At 41.5% G+C, this 15,342-nt stretch overlaps 1 protein-coding gene across 2 annotated transcripts in view; it reads right to left on the bottom strand.

Annotated features, from left to right (window-relative positions):
- adam12b (ADAM metallopeptidase domain 12b) overlaps positions 1-15,342 on the bottom strand; it is a 167,404-nt gene that overhangs the window by 66,217 nt on the left and 85,845 nt on the right. For both annotated transcript variants that reach the window (XM_014204336.2, XM_014204340.2), the window contains exon 4: positions 658-736. In XM_014204336.2, coding sequence (XP_014059811.2) covers positions 658-736 — 79 coding nt within the window. The remainder of the gene's footprint in view (positions 1-657; positions 737-15,342) is intronic.

Here is a 15,342-nt window from a genome sequence, read left to right as displayed (position 1 = left end):
ACGTCTGTATCTTTGGAGTGACCGGGTGTATTTATAGACCATTCAAAGCCTAATAAAGAAATTCACCATGCTCAAAGGGATATGCAATGTCTGCTTTTGTAAAAAAAAAAATACCCATCTACCAATAGGTGCCCTTCTTTGCAAGGCATTGGAAAAACTCCCTGGTCTTTGTGGTTGAATCTGTGTTAGAAATTCACTGCTTGACTGAGGGACCTTACAGGTAATTGTATGTGTGGTGTACAGAGATAAGTTAGTCATTCAAAAATAATTTTAAACACTATTATTGCACACAGAGTGAGTCCATGCAACATATTATGTGACTTGTTAAGTGTATGTTTGCTCCTGAACTTACTTAGGCTTGCCATAACAAATGGGTTGTATACTTATTGACTCAAGACATTTCAGCTTTTCATTTTTAATTAATTAGCAAAAGTTTTAAAAAACATAATTCCACTTTGACATTATGGAGTATTATGTGAAGGCCAGTGATCCAAAATCTCAAGTTAATACATTTTAAATTCAGGGCCTTGAGGGCCATTTGATCCAAAAAACATAAGTTGAGTTCACATAACATTGTTAAAGGTCCATCCTTTAAAGTCAGCAGCACACAATGTTCATTCAGACATGAATGTCAGAAGCACTCAACCTCCAGCCTACCGTAGAGTTGTGAGCAGCACTGACGGGACTCCCATCCTCCAGGTAATGTGTCTCAGTGTAATGACTTGCAAACAGGCCCCTAAAAGAACAGAACAGAAAATAGACATCAAAACCTCAGCTCCACATCAAAAAATACATTCGCTTTTAGAGGACAAGAGAGAAGTTAGACACTGGTTTTTAATTGCCTTATACAGTATTTTCAATGACGTGTGTAAACTGTTAGTAATTAGGAATATGTGAAATATACAGCACTGGGAAGCTAGAGGAGTCGGTGGCAGGGTTTGGGAGTGACCTTGAATGACATATTGTCGCACTTTGAAGAATCCCTGATGAGTTAATTATAGTATTTATATATGTGTGTGTGTGTGTGTGTGTGTGTGTGTGTGTGTGTGTGTGTGTGTGTGTGTGTGTGTGTGTGTGTGTGTGTGTGTGTGTGTCACTACAGGCCATGAACAGATTGACATGGTGAGTCCCATCACAAGCATTGGCTGAGGAGTAGCAGGAACACCCATCTCTACAGCTGCATAATCAAAGATACATCTGAGGGGATGGTCACAGAAACATACAATACATGACCAAAAGTACAGTGCATTCGGAAAATACTCAGGCCCCTTGACTTTTTCCACATTTTGTTACGTTACAAACTTATTATAAAATGGACGTAAAAAAAAAATTCTTCATCAATCTACACACAATACTCCATAATGACAAAGCAAAAAACGGTTTTTGGACATTTTTGCACGTTTATTAAATATAGAAAACAGAAATACCTTATTTACATAAGTATTCAGACCCTTTGCTATGAGATTCGAAATTGGGCTCAGGTGCATCCTGTTTAAATTGACCATCCTTGAGATGTTTCTACAAATTGACTAGAGTGCAACTGTGGTAAATGAAATTGATTGGATATTATTTGGAAAGGCACATAAGGTGCCACGGTTGACACTGCATGTCAGAGAAAAAAAACAGGCCATGAGGTCGGATAATTTGGACGTAGAGCTCCGAGACAGGATTGTGTCGAGGCACGGATCTGGGGAAGGGTACAAAACATTTCTGCAACATTGAAGGTCCCCAAGAACATGGTGGCTTCCTTCATTCTTAAATGGAACAACTTTGGAACGACCAAGACTCTTCCTAGGGCTGGCCAACCGGCCAAACTGAGCAATTAGGGGAGAAGGGCCTTGGTGAGGGAGGTGACCAAGAACCCGATGGTCACTCTGACAGAGCTCCAGAGTTCCTCTTTGGAGACGGGAGAACATTCCAGAAGGACAACAATCTCTGCAGCACTCTACCAATCAGGCCTTTATGGTAGAGTTGCAACACGGAAGCCAATCCTCAGTAAAAGGCACATGACAGGCCGCTTGGATTTTGCCAAAAGGCACCTAAATGACGAGAAACAAGATTCTTTGGTCTAACGAAACCAAGATTGAACTCTTTGGCCTGAATGCCAAGCGTCAAGTCTTGAGGAAACCTGGCAACATCCCTGAAGTGAAGCATGGTGGTGGCAGCATCATGCTGTGGGGATGTTTTTCAGCGGCAGGGACTAGGAGACTAGTCAGGATTGAGGGAAAGATGAACAGAGCAAAGTACAGAGAGATCCTTGATGAAAACCTGCTCCAGAGCACTCAGGACCTCAGACTGGGGCGAATGTTCACCTTCCAACAGGTTATCGACCCTAAGCACACAGCCAAGACAATGCAGCAGTGGCTTCTGGACAAGTCTCTCAATTTCCTTGAGTGGCCCAGCTAGAGCCTGGACTTGAACTCAATCGAACATCTCTGAAGAGACCTGAAAATAGCTGTGCAGCAACTCTCCCCAACCAACCTGACAGAACTTAAGAGAATCTGCAGAGAAAATGGGAGAAACTCCCCAAATACAGGTGTGCCAAGCTTGTAGCGTCATACCCAAGAAGAGGGTGTAATCGCTGCCAAAGGTGCTTCAACAAAGTACTGAGTAATGGGTCTGAATACTTATAATTGTGATATTTCCCCCCATAAAAATATTATACATTTGCAAAAATTCGAAAAACCTGTTTTTGCTTTGTCATAATGGGGTATTGTGTGTAGATTGGTGAGGGGGAAAAAAATATTTAATCAATTTTAAAATAAGGCTGTAACTTAACAAAACATGTAAAAAGTAAAGGGGTCTGAATACTTTCTGAATGCACCGCATGTGGACACCTGCTCGTCGAACATCTTATTACAAAATCATGGGCATTATTATGGAGTTGGTCCCCACTTTGCTGTTACAACAGCCTCCATTTCCGGAAAGGCTTTCCACTAGATGTTAGAATATTGCTGTGGGGACTTGCTTCCATTCAGCCACAAGAGCATTAGTGAGGTCGGGCACTGATGTTGGGCAATTAGGCCTGGCTCACAGTCGGCATTCCAATTTATCCCAAAGGTGTTTGATGAGGTTGAGGTCAGGGCCAGTTAAGTTCTTCAACACCAATCTTGACAAACCATTTCTGTATGGACCTCGCTTTGTGCATGGGGGTATTGTCATGATGAAATAGGAAAGGGCCTTCCCCAACCTGTTGCCACAAAGTTGGAAGCAAAGAATCGTGTAGAATGTCATTGTATGCTGTAGCGTTAAGATTTCCCTTCACTGGAAATAAGGGGCCTAGCCCAAATCATGAAAAACAACCCCAGACCATCATTCCTTTTCCACCAAAGTTTACAGTTGGGACTATGCATTCGCGCAAGTAGTGTTCTCCTGGCATCCGCCAAAGCCAGATTCGTCCATTGGACTGCCAGATGGGGAAAAGTCATTCATCACTCCAGAGAACGTGTTTCCACTGCTCCAGAGTCCAATGGCGGCGAGCTTTACACCACTCCAGCCGAAGCTTGGCATTGCGCATGGTGATCTTAGGCTTGTGTGCAGCTGCTCGGCCATGGAAACACATTACATGAAGCTCCCGACGAACAGTTATTGTGTTGATGTTGCTTCCAGAGGCAGTTTGGAACTCGGTAGTGAGTGTTGCAACCGAGGACAGACGATTTATACGCGCTTTAGCACTCGGCGGTCCTGTTCTGTGAGCTTGTGTGGCCTAACCACTTCACGGCTGAGCCATTGTTGCTCCTAGACGTTTCCACTTCACAATAACAGCACTTACAGTTGACCGGAGTAGTTCTAGCAGGGCAGAAATTGCATCCTATGACGGTGCCACGTTGAAAGTCACTGAACTCTTCACTAAGACCATTTTACTGCCAATGTTTGTCTATCAAATCAAATCAAATTTTATTGGTCACATACACATGGTTAGCAGATGATAATGTGAATGTAGCGAAATCCTTGTGCTTCTAGTTCCAACCATGCAGTAATATCTAACAAGTAATCTAACAATTTCACAACAACTACCTCATACACACAAGTGTAAAGGAATGACTAAGAATATGTACATGTAAATATATGGATGAGCGATGGCCGAACGGCATAGGCAAGATGCAGCAGATGGTATAGAGTACAGTATATACATAAGAGATGAGTAATGTAGGGTATGTAAACATTATATAAAGTGGCATTGTTTAAAGAGACTAGTTTTATTTATTACATCCAATTTTTAATTATTAAAGTGGCTAGAGATTTGAGTCAGCGTGTTGGCAGCAGCCACTCAATGTTAGTGATGGCTGTTTAACTGTGTGATGGCCTTGAGATAGAAGCTGTTTTTCAGTCTCTCGGTCCCAGCTTTGATGCACCTGTATTGACCTCGCCTTCTGGATCACAAGCAGTGGCTCGGGTGGTTGTTGTCCTTGATGATCTTTTTGGCCTTCCTGTGACATCGGGTGGTGTAGGCGTCCTGGAGGGCAGGTAGTTTGCCCCCGGTGATGCGTTGTGCAGACCTCACGACCCTCTGGAGAGCCTTACGGTTGTGGGCGGAGCAGTTGCCGTACCAGACGGTGATACAGCCCGACAGGATGCTCTCGATTGTGCATCTGTAAAAGGGTTGTTGCGCCTTCTTCACCACGCTGTCTGTGTGGGTGGACCATTTGACTTTGACCGTGATGTGTACGCCAAGGAACTTAAAACTTCCCACCTTCTCCACTACTGTCCCGTCGATGTGGATAGGGGGGTGCTCCCTCTGCTGCTTCCTGAAGTCCATGATCATCTCCTCTGTTTTGTTGACGTTGAGTGTGAGGTTATTTTCCTGACACCACACTCCGAGGGCCCTCACCTCCTCCATGTAGGCCGTCTCGTCGTTGTTGGAAATCAAGCCTACCACTGTTGTGTTGTCTGCAAACTTGATGATTGAGTTGGAGGCGTGCATGGCCATGCAGTCATGGGTGAACAGGGAGTACAGGAGAGGGCTGAGAACGCACTCTTGTGGGGCCCCAGTATTGAGGATCAGCAGGGTGGAGATGTTGTTTCCTACCCTCACCCCCTGGGGAAGACCCGTCAGAAAGTCCAGGACCCAGTTGCACAGGGCAGGGTCGAGACCCAGGGTCTCGAGCTTAATGTCGAGTTTGGAGGGTACTGTGGTGTTAAATGCTGAGCTGTAATCAATGAACAGCACTCTTACATAGGTATTCCTCTTGTCCAGATGGGTTAGGGCAGTGTGCAGTGTGATTGCGTCGTCTGTGGACCTATTGGGGCAGTAAGCAAATTGGAGTGGGTCTAGGGTGTCAAGTAGAGTGGAGGTGATATGATCCTTGACTAGTCTCTCAAAGCACTTCATGATGACGGAAGTGAGTGCTTCGGGGCGATAGTCGTTTAGCTCAGTTTCCTTAGCTTTCTTGGGAACAGGAACAATGGTGGCCCTCTTGAAGCATGTGGGAACAGTCCGTAAACACACCAGCCAGCTGGTCTGCGCATACTCTGAGGACGCGGCTAGAGATGCCGTCTGGGCCGGCAGCCTTGTGAGGGTAAACACGTTTAAATGTTTTACTCACGTTGGCGCGGTGAAGGAGAGCCCGCAGGTTTTGGTAGCGGGTCGTGTCAGTGGCACTGTATTGTCCTCAAAGCGAGCAAAGAAGTTGTTTAGTTTGTCTGGGAGCAAGACGTCGGTGTCCGCGACGGGGCTGGTTTTCTTTTGACTGTAGACCCTGCCACATACGTCTCGTGTCTGAGCCGTTGAATTGTGACTCTACTTTGTCTCTATACTGACGCTTAGCTTGTTTGATTGCCTTGCGGAGGGAATAGCTACACTGTTTGTATTCGGTCATGTTTCCGGTCGCCTTGCCTTGAATAAAATCAGTGGTTCGTGCTTTCAGTTTTGCGCGAATGCTGCCATTAATCCACGGTTTCTTGTTGGGGAAGGTTTGGGGATTGCATGTGCTCGATTTTATACACCTGTCAGCTATGGGTATGGCTGAAATAGCCGAATCCACTAATTTGAAGGGGTTTCCACATACTTTTGTATATATAGTGTATTTAGAAGTGTGTGTGTGTGTGTGTGTGTTTGTGTGAGATCAAGAGTAAGAGTTTGCATATGTTTGAGTAGGTCAGCGGCGGTCAGTGCCATTTAAGATGATTGAGGATGATTTTTTTTCATGAGCATGGCCTTATTTCTATTACAGCATATTGGATGACACTCATTCATATTCCATTCACCAAGTTCAATGTAACAGTAATAGGTTTAGGGTACTACATGATACTCAAATTTTCCCTATACCCATCATGAGGTTGCTACAACCTAGCCTATGATTTAAAGTTTACAATGTAGGTGCACACAGGTCGAGAGACAAATATGAGGTAGTCATATGTCACCAAATAATTGATTAATGCACACTATTTTGCAAAGAAGGTCTACAGTAGCTTCAACAGCACTCTGTAGAGTAGAACCATGGTGTAGCTGGAGGACAGCTAGCTTCTGTCCTCCTCTGGGTACATTGACTTCAATACAAAACCTAGGAGGCTCAAGGTTCTCACCCCCTTCCATAGACTTACACAGTAATTATGACAACTTCCGGAGGATGTCCTCCAACCTATCAGAGCTCTTTCAGCATGAAGTGACATGTTGTCCACCCTATCAAGGATCAGAGAATTAATCTATTACTGAAAGCATAAGCTACAGCAAGCTAGCACTGCAGTGCATAACATGTGGTGAGTAGTTGACTCAAAGAGTGAGAAAGACAATAGTTGAACAGTTTTGAACAAATACATTTCTTCCAAAATGAAGGAGAAGCAAGAGAGAAATATAAATACAGAGAGATTGTCATTTAAAAAAAACGTTCAGTTTCACTTACTTAGGTAGCAAATTCAGCTAGCTAGTTTAGACTACTGAAACACCCTGCTCAAACAGAAGGATGCTATGTTAGCTAGCTGGTTATGACTATCCAACACAACACTGACACTCTTCCAAGTCAAGGTAAGCTTTTGGTTTTACAAACGTATTCCTGCCGGGCGGTGTAACTGCTTACTGACTATGCACTGTAACGTTACTGCATGATTGTAGCGGGTTTACTAACGTGTTAGTGCTATTAGCTATGCTGACTATGATGTCACTTTAGCTAATATGGGGACAACGATGTAGGCTGTGAGTAGCGGTTCGGCTTGGAAAGATTTTTTCACCTGGTCAAATACAGCTGATGTGTTGTGCATTGAAGTCCACAAGCGAAGGGAAGAGGAGAGCGCATGGATGCAAGAAGGAATACAACATGGCTGTGTGTTTACGCGTGATCAGGGGTGTATTCGTTCTGCCAATTCTGTTGAAAAACGTTTCATAAATGGAAGCAAACAGAACAAAATGGGGATAAACATACTTGAATTTGTCCAATAGAAACTCTCGTTTGCAACTGTTGGACTAATGATGACATCCTATATCAGCTAGATGCAGGCAAGAGTGTCACTGTCTGTCCATTCCAGGTATCACCTGGAAAGCATTTCAATTAAAATGTGTGTATACAGTACCAGTCAAAAGTTTGGACACACCTACTCATTCAAGGGTTTTTCTTTATTTTTACAATTTTCTACATTGTAGAATAATAGTGAAGACTTCACAACTATGAAATAACACATGGAATCATGTAGTAACCAAAAAAGTGTTATACATTTTAGATTTTATATTCTTCAAAGTAGCCACCCATTGCCTTGATTACAGCTTTGCACACTCTTGGCGATCTCTCAACCAACTTCATGAGGTAGTCACCTGGAATGCATATCAATTAACAGGTGTGGCATGTTAAAAGTTAATTAGTGGATTGATTTTCCTTCTTAATGTGTTTGAGCCAATCAGTTGTGTTGTGACAAGGTTATACAGAACATGGTAAAAGACCAAGTCCATATTATGGCAAGAACAGTTTGGGATGAGTTGGACCACAGAGTGAAGGAAAACAGCCAACAAGTGCTCAGCATATGTGGGAACTCCTTCAAGACTGTTGGAAAAGCATTCCAGGTGAAGCTGGTTGAGAGAATGCCAAGAGTGTGCAAAGCTGTCATCAAGGCAAATGGTGGCTACTTTGAATGGTAAAAGACCAAGTCCATATTATGGCAAGAACAGTTCAAATAAGCAAAGAGAAATGACAGTCCATCCTTACTTTAAGACATGAAGGTCAGTCAATCCAGAAAATGTAAAGGACTTTGAAAGTTTCTTCTAGAGCAGTCGCAAAAACCATCAAGTGATATGATGAAACTGGCTCTCATGAGGACCGCCACAGGAAAGGAAGACCCAGAGTTACCTCTGCTGCAGAGAATAAGTTCATTAGAGTTACCAGCCTCAGAAATTGCAGCCCCAAAAAATGCTTCACAGAGTTCAAGTAATAGACACATCTCAACATCAACTTTTCAGAGGAGACTACGTGAATCAGGCCTCCATGGTCGAATTGCTGAAAAGAAACCACCACTAAAGGACACCAATACGAATAAGTGACTTGCTTGGGACAAGAAACACGAACAATGGACATTAGACTAGTGGAAATCTGTCCTTTGGTCTGATGAGTCCAATTTGAGATTTTTGGTTCCAACCGCCATGTCTTTGTGAGATGCAGAGTAGGTGAACGAATGACCTCCGCATGTGTGGTTCCCACCATAAAGCATGGAGGAGGAGGTGTGATGGTGTGGGGGTGCTTTGCTGGTGACACTGTCTGTGATTTATTTAGAATTCAAGGCACACTTAACCAGCATGGCTACCACAGCATTCTGTAGCGATACGCCATTCCATCTGGTTTGCGCTTAGTGGGACTATAATTTGCTTTTCAACAGAAAAATTACCCAAAACCCACCTCCAGGCTGTGTAAGGGCTATGTGACCAAGAAGGAGAGTGATGGAGTGCAGCATCAGATGACCTGGCCTCCACAATCACCTGACCTCAACTCAATTGAGATGGTTTGGGATGAGTTGGACCGCAGAGTGAAGGAAAACAGCCAACAAGTGCTCAGCATATGTGGGAACTCCTTCAAGACTGTTGGAAAAGCATTCCAGGTGAAGCTGGTTGAGAGAATGCCAAGAGTGTGCAAAGATTTCATCAAGGCAAATGGTGGCTACTTTGAACAATGTAAAATATATTTTGATTTGTTTAACACTTTTTTGGTTACTAAATGATTCAATTTGTGTTATTTCATAGTTTTGATGTCTTCATTATTATTTTACAATGTAGAAAATATAAAAAATAAAGAAAAACCCTTGAATGAGTAGGTGTGTCGAAACTTTTGACTGGTCCTGTATTTAGTATAGTTTTATCTAAAAATGATAACTTTTTAAAATGTTTTACCATTTCTATTTTTATGAAATTCACTGAGGAGGATGGTCCTCCCCTTCCTCCGCTGAGGAACCTCCACTGGTGTAGGCATAGCTGGGTCTGTAGGTAGCTGAGTGCTGTCCTCCAAAACTGTATCTCAAATACTTTACAGAGTGCTTATTTCTAAGAAGTAAGTTTCGAGGTGCTACATTTAAGTCTGTTAGAAAGTATTTGTGGCTTGTGCAAGCAGAACAAGAACATCTGTCCATTCTGTTCAGGAACAAATGAGTGAGCATCCTACATGCTTCATTGAGTGTTTGCATATGTTTACGTGTTACCTTGCTAGTGTGTAAGAGGAAGAAAACTGAGTCTGAGTACAGGAATATTCAGAGGAACAAGATTAACTGGATTACTGTACCGCAATATAGATACTACAGTAAGAAAAAGAGGAGTGAGCCAAATTGACATATCAGACACTGAAAAGCTACTGTACAGTTTGAGTTGAGTGGAAAATATCTGAGAAAATATCACTCCCCACTACGTTGACCCATATTTGAGTAAATCTATTTATTTATTTATTTTTAAATCATAATTTAATCACGATACAATTCTGCTGGGGTGGATGGAGAGGATTTGAGGAATCAGTCGGTGGGATAATAAAATAAAAATAGGACCCAGTGTGCGTCGAAGTCCCAGCAGGAAGCTCTCTAGCTATCCTACGCTGTTTACTGCTGACCAAAATGTAGGATTAGATGAGGAGGGATTAGTCAATCATGTCAACATTCACATTTCAACATTCTTTAGGAGGTATACCAAAAATGAGAGCTGGATTGAAGCTTAGCGCTCCTGTTTTAAAGCTCTATGTCTTACCTACAGTATGACATAACTGTTGTTTTAATAAATCACAATCTTTATCTTACAATTAGCAACACACCACATTAATATCAATAAACCAGAAGCGGGTAAATACAGTACACAGTGGTGTTGTCTCATTGAAAATGTATTAAGCTACACTGGGGACCTACATTAGAGCATAAGGTCAGTTTCATAGACCGGCTACAGTAGGGACTGGCATGTACAGGATAAGAGGATATGTTCAGAGTCCAAACAGGATTTGTGTCAAGCTAATGCTAATTCCATGCGAATGCTAAAGAGGAGTTTTTGGGGCACGTTTGGAAGCTGGGCTTTGGCAGAGTTGTCCTTGTGTAAGGTTCCATGACATACATTAGAGCAGCAGCCACTGGTTTCATGTGATGAAATCCTGCTGTAATCATCTCCTTGGCACAGGGCAGATGGTGCATATTAGTTAATGGGTGTATGGCGTCTGTATGTGCAGCCTACTTTGCCTCTTGGCTAAACATTACCAGTGCTCTATGGTTGGTTGGTTCTTTGAGGTAGATAAAGCTTTGAGACTGCCTGATTGTGTGGTAGAATTCCACAAGGCAAACAATATTAAGTTAATTATGTGATATGAAAAATATAGATCCATTCTTGGTACGTACTGTATCCTATATTCTTACAAAAATTAGAATAAGTCATCATGGTATGCTTTGAATTTTTTTTCAAGAATAGATACTTCATACGCTTGTTGGACCTCAAGATACCGCTTCCTCACCAGGCAGCACACTCTTGAGAAAAGAAAAGATAGAGAGAATTCTCTTTTTCCCATGGATATTGAAACAGCTCAATTTGATTACGCCCCCCTTAAGTAATGACTGCCCACCAGTGGCCCTCTTTTTGTCAAGAGGTACAGGCAGCCAATCAAATGACATTTAGATGGCTGAGAACTTCAAAGTAGCTGGTAGAGCCTTTGATCTCGTCTCGTAGGAATCAGCGTGACAGTCACCAGAATCCTTAGCACAAACCCAGCATGAATTCCGAATGCACAGCTGTCATTTTTTATATCAACACTTCAGTGTGCCAACAGTGTTATGGATGGTATTTCTATAGTGATTGGGGAGTAATGGAACTACGTGTTGAGAGGCGGTGAAATGAATTTTGTGTCACAAATAGAAATTGGATAAGTCGTACCGTAATGAATTGTTTTCGGTTGATTTAAACCCACATGAAAAAACACTATAGTATACTATGGTATAAATACTATAGTATTCACTGTAGTGTTTTTTTGTCGACTTTACTGTAATATTCACTGTAGTGTTTTGCAGACATGACTGTAGTATACTGTAGTATTAACAGTTTACTATAGTTTAAATACTGTAGTAAAAAAACTGTGTAAGGGATAATCAACAAGGGCCTATGTGTTCAATGGAAAATAATAAACAACGTCAAAGGTGTGTTCCACAATGCGTCCGCGGAACTAACCTTCCACGATTATCTATTTTATCCCTTTTTATTCAGGGGTGAAAGTAAGGCGGAAAATCATTCATAACATTTTTTGGTGTTTTGTAAGTGATGCCTCTTTACATTTATCAAATGGCACTGTATGAGTGCAGGAATTATTTTAAAGTGGAGTAGGTTAATAGTTGGAATAGTAACTGAAGTCTGGACACTGACTGTAGGCCTCACATGTAGCCTATTATAATTAACTCCTCCTGAAGTTAATGTTCCTCACAGAAAATTAATAATAGACCAAATGTTCATTTTGTTTCAGGAACTGGAGTGGAGAAATATGATTTATTTGTTTCAGCATCTTGAGAGAATGTGAATACGTGCTTAGGGACTTGTTGTTTAGCCTAACGTACAATTTCTTTCAGCGACATAAAAGCTGACAGTATATCATTTTCAACCACATAATATGCATCCAAGACGAACTGAAATACTATCTGAAACATGTTGGATCATTTTCATGGCTTTGCATTTCCTTAAATCCGGTCATATGTCATTTGGAAATCTCCCTGGTCCCTAAACGTCCTTGCTCCATGAGAGATCCAGAAATGAAAGAGAAAACTTGACCAATGTCAACTAACTTGTTGATGATGCATTGATCATTCTATCGATTTATGACATTACCCTGGTGAGCAAGGCTTTATTTAGTATTCTAGACAAGCATCAAGTAATGACAGAAGAGAAGCTGCATGTATCTAATTATAGACAAGTTGACTAACAAATAGCCTATCGAATGTCGGAAATTATATAACAAAAATATAATTTCAAAGATTTTACAGTTCATATAAGGAAATCAGTCAATTGAAATAAATGTATTAGGCCCTAATCTATTGATTTCACATGACTGGGCAGGGGTGCAGCCATATGTGGGGCCTTGGAATGCGTAGGCCCACCCACTTGGCAGCCAGGCCAACCCACTGGGTAGCCAGGCCCAGCCAATCAGAATGAGTTTTTCCCCACAAAATTGATTTATTACAGACAGAAATAATTCTAGGTACCGCTAAGCTTTTTGTGCATATGGAAAATGTTGGGGATTTTTTATTTCAGCTCATGAAACATGGTGTATATTCAGAAAAATATCTAAATGAGGCTTGAAAACAATTATTTTCCCGCACCCCATGTCCTTCTGCTTCCCTGAGTAACGTGTGCAGGTTATGAGCCTCATGAGATAGCCTAATTGTTTGACAATCAGATGAAAACATAATGACTGGTTGTGTTCATGCCACATTACTGTCACATCCTGACCATAGTAAGATGTTATTTTCTATGGTAGAGTAGGTCAGGGCGTGACAGGGGGTGTTTTGTGTTTTTTATGTTTTCTATTTCTATGTTCTTAGGTTCTAGTTTTTGTATTTCTATGTTGGCTTGTTTGGGATGATCTCCAATTGGAGGCAGCTGGTCCTCGTTGTCTCTAATTGGAGATCATATTTAAGTAGGGGTTTTTCTTCCTGGGTTTTGTGGGTGATTATTTTTGAGTAGTGTTTGTTCTCTTCTGCGTCACGGTTTGTTGTTTTTGTCTATTCAGTTATTTTGATGTATTGCATGAGTTTCACAGAGTACATAAAATGTGGAGCTACACACACGCTGCACTTTGGTCCACTACTCCTTTTGACAGCCGTGACAATTACAAATCTGTACTATTAGGCAGTGTTTCGGTTTCAAGACCACGTATTGGGTGTCTTGGTCTTGTCTAGGTGTCAGTCGGTCTCAGACAGTGAGGACTATTAATTTCTTCTTGAGACCAGCAGAGTAAAAAACTCATAATTATTAGCTTCCATTTAGTCAGTGCATAAAAGCGCTTCGCCAGGCCAAATATATACACTCCTTTCTTGAAACATTAATATCTTATCGCCTATTGAAACCTGGGATTCCTACTTTACTCGTAACATTACTGTCCTTTACCTTCATTGAAAAATATCTTCAAACTTTGTCCCAATTTCCTTGACTGTAAAACACAAAGGGCCAGTGATGTCGTGGAGGCTACACACAGGTATACGCCCTATACCCACTTTTTGTCAGTGGGAATTGCCTATACTCACTTCTTAATCCCTACTGTTGTGGATAAAAGTAATGTAGTGGAGATATACGACTTATTCATTATGTAGAACGACAGACAAATCATGCACAAAGTAGCCTACACAATCGCAAAACACGTGAAATATATCCACATGCTTGCAGCACACAGCCTAGTTTCAGAAGAATATCATCTGCAGGCAGCAAGCGCGCTCAGCTCGCAACTGGTTGTCGCATGGAGCAGCTCACAGAAGAATGACATCAGTAGCCGTTAGGATAGGAAAGATGTTTGAATTTATGATATCTACCAGTTAATGCTAAGGGAACAATGGGTACGCAAACCAGGTATTGAAAAAGTTTGGTGCTTAGTCTTGGTTAGTAGGCTATTTGTGATGTGCAATCCAGTCATCATGCGCTGTTTGCATGAACATTCTTAAATGCTTTTCCAAAAAACCATCCCAATTGTTTTGCTCAATTGAATTAAATGTAAATTAAAGTGTTTGATATGCAATGCAATCTCCTCGTAAGGAATAGTATCGAGTGTCCTGGAGAGAAGGCAAACGTTTCTAGCTATGCCAGGCAAAATCGTCCATCATCAGCACGTTATGGATGTAACCAAATTTATGTCAATAAAAACAGCTTAAACAAATGCAATTGCAGTTACCGTAATTTCCGGACTATTAAGCGCACCTGAATATAAGCCACACCCACTGAATTAAAAAATATATATTATTTTGAACATAAATAAGCCGCACATGTCTATAAGCCGCAGGTGCCTACCGGTACATTGAAACAAATGAACTTTACACAGGCTTTAACGAAACACGGCTTGTAACAAAAATAAATAGGCATTAACGAAACATGGCTTGTAACAAAAAATAAATAAATTTGCAGTAAGCTTTAGTTGTCTTTTTGCACTGAGTCAATTCCACACGCTGCTGTTTCCAACGTCTTATCATCGACTCATTAAGACCAAGCTCCCGTGCAGCAGCTCTATTTCCTTTTCCAACAGCCAGATCAATCGCCTTCAACTTGAAAGCTGCATCATATGCATTTCTCCGTGACTTTGCCATGATGAGGGTGACAAAATGACTACCGTAATCAGAATGATGGGAAGTTTGAGAGCGCTCAATTTAATCTAAACAGTAAACAAAAAAGTTGTTTGACCTTAACCCGTTCGGCAATTTCATTGGTCTAATGAAAACTTCATGCCGCCAAAAAACTGAGCACGTCACAGAATGTGTTTTCTTGTAAAAAAAAATTTGAAAGTGGGAAAAATCCATATATTAGCCGCGTCATTGTTTAAGCCGCGAGGCTCAAAGCGTGGGAAAAAAGTTGCGGCTTATAGTCCGGAATTTACAGTACTAATCTGTTATTCTGGCTGCATAGGTTGTGACTGTGTTAGCCGTAGCTCTTTGGCTAGCTAACAAGCAAGGGATAAGAACATTGCCAGCGAGCATGGCAACAGAACATATAGAACGAACAAGTGGGTTGCGTTATCTTGTTGCAGGTGTACACGTGCAATCAAGGGATAAGCTAGGCTAAATGGCGAGAGAAGAATGTTGCTAGCCTGCATAGTGATCGAACTAACGACTGGGTCGCGTCTCTAGATGTAGAACAAATTGAACAAACGACTGGATCGCATCTCTAGCAATCAAAAGTATGAATTTGCTTATAAACTTTAAATATCAATTACAGTTTTTTATTTCTAC

The sequence above is a fragment of the Salmo salar genome, chromosome ssa01 (assembly GCF_905237065.1).
Source record: "Salmo salar chromosome ssa01, Ssal_v3.1, whole genome shotgun sequence".
NCBI classification, from domain to species: Eukaryota; Metazoa; Chordata; class Actinopteri; order Salmoniformes; family Salmonidae; genus Salmo; species Salmo salar.
The sequence above is the reverse complement of the archived record's forward strand: the minus strand, read 5'-3'. Positions and strand labels throughout refer to the sequence as shown.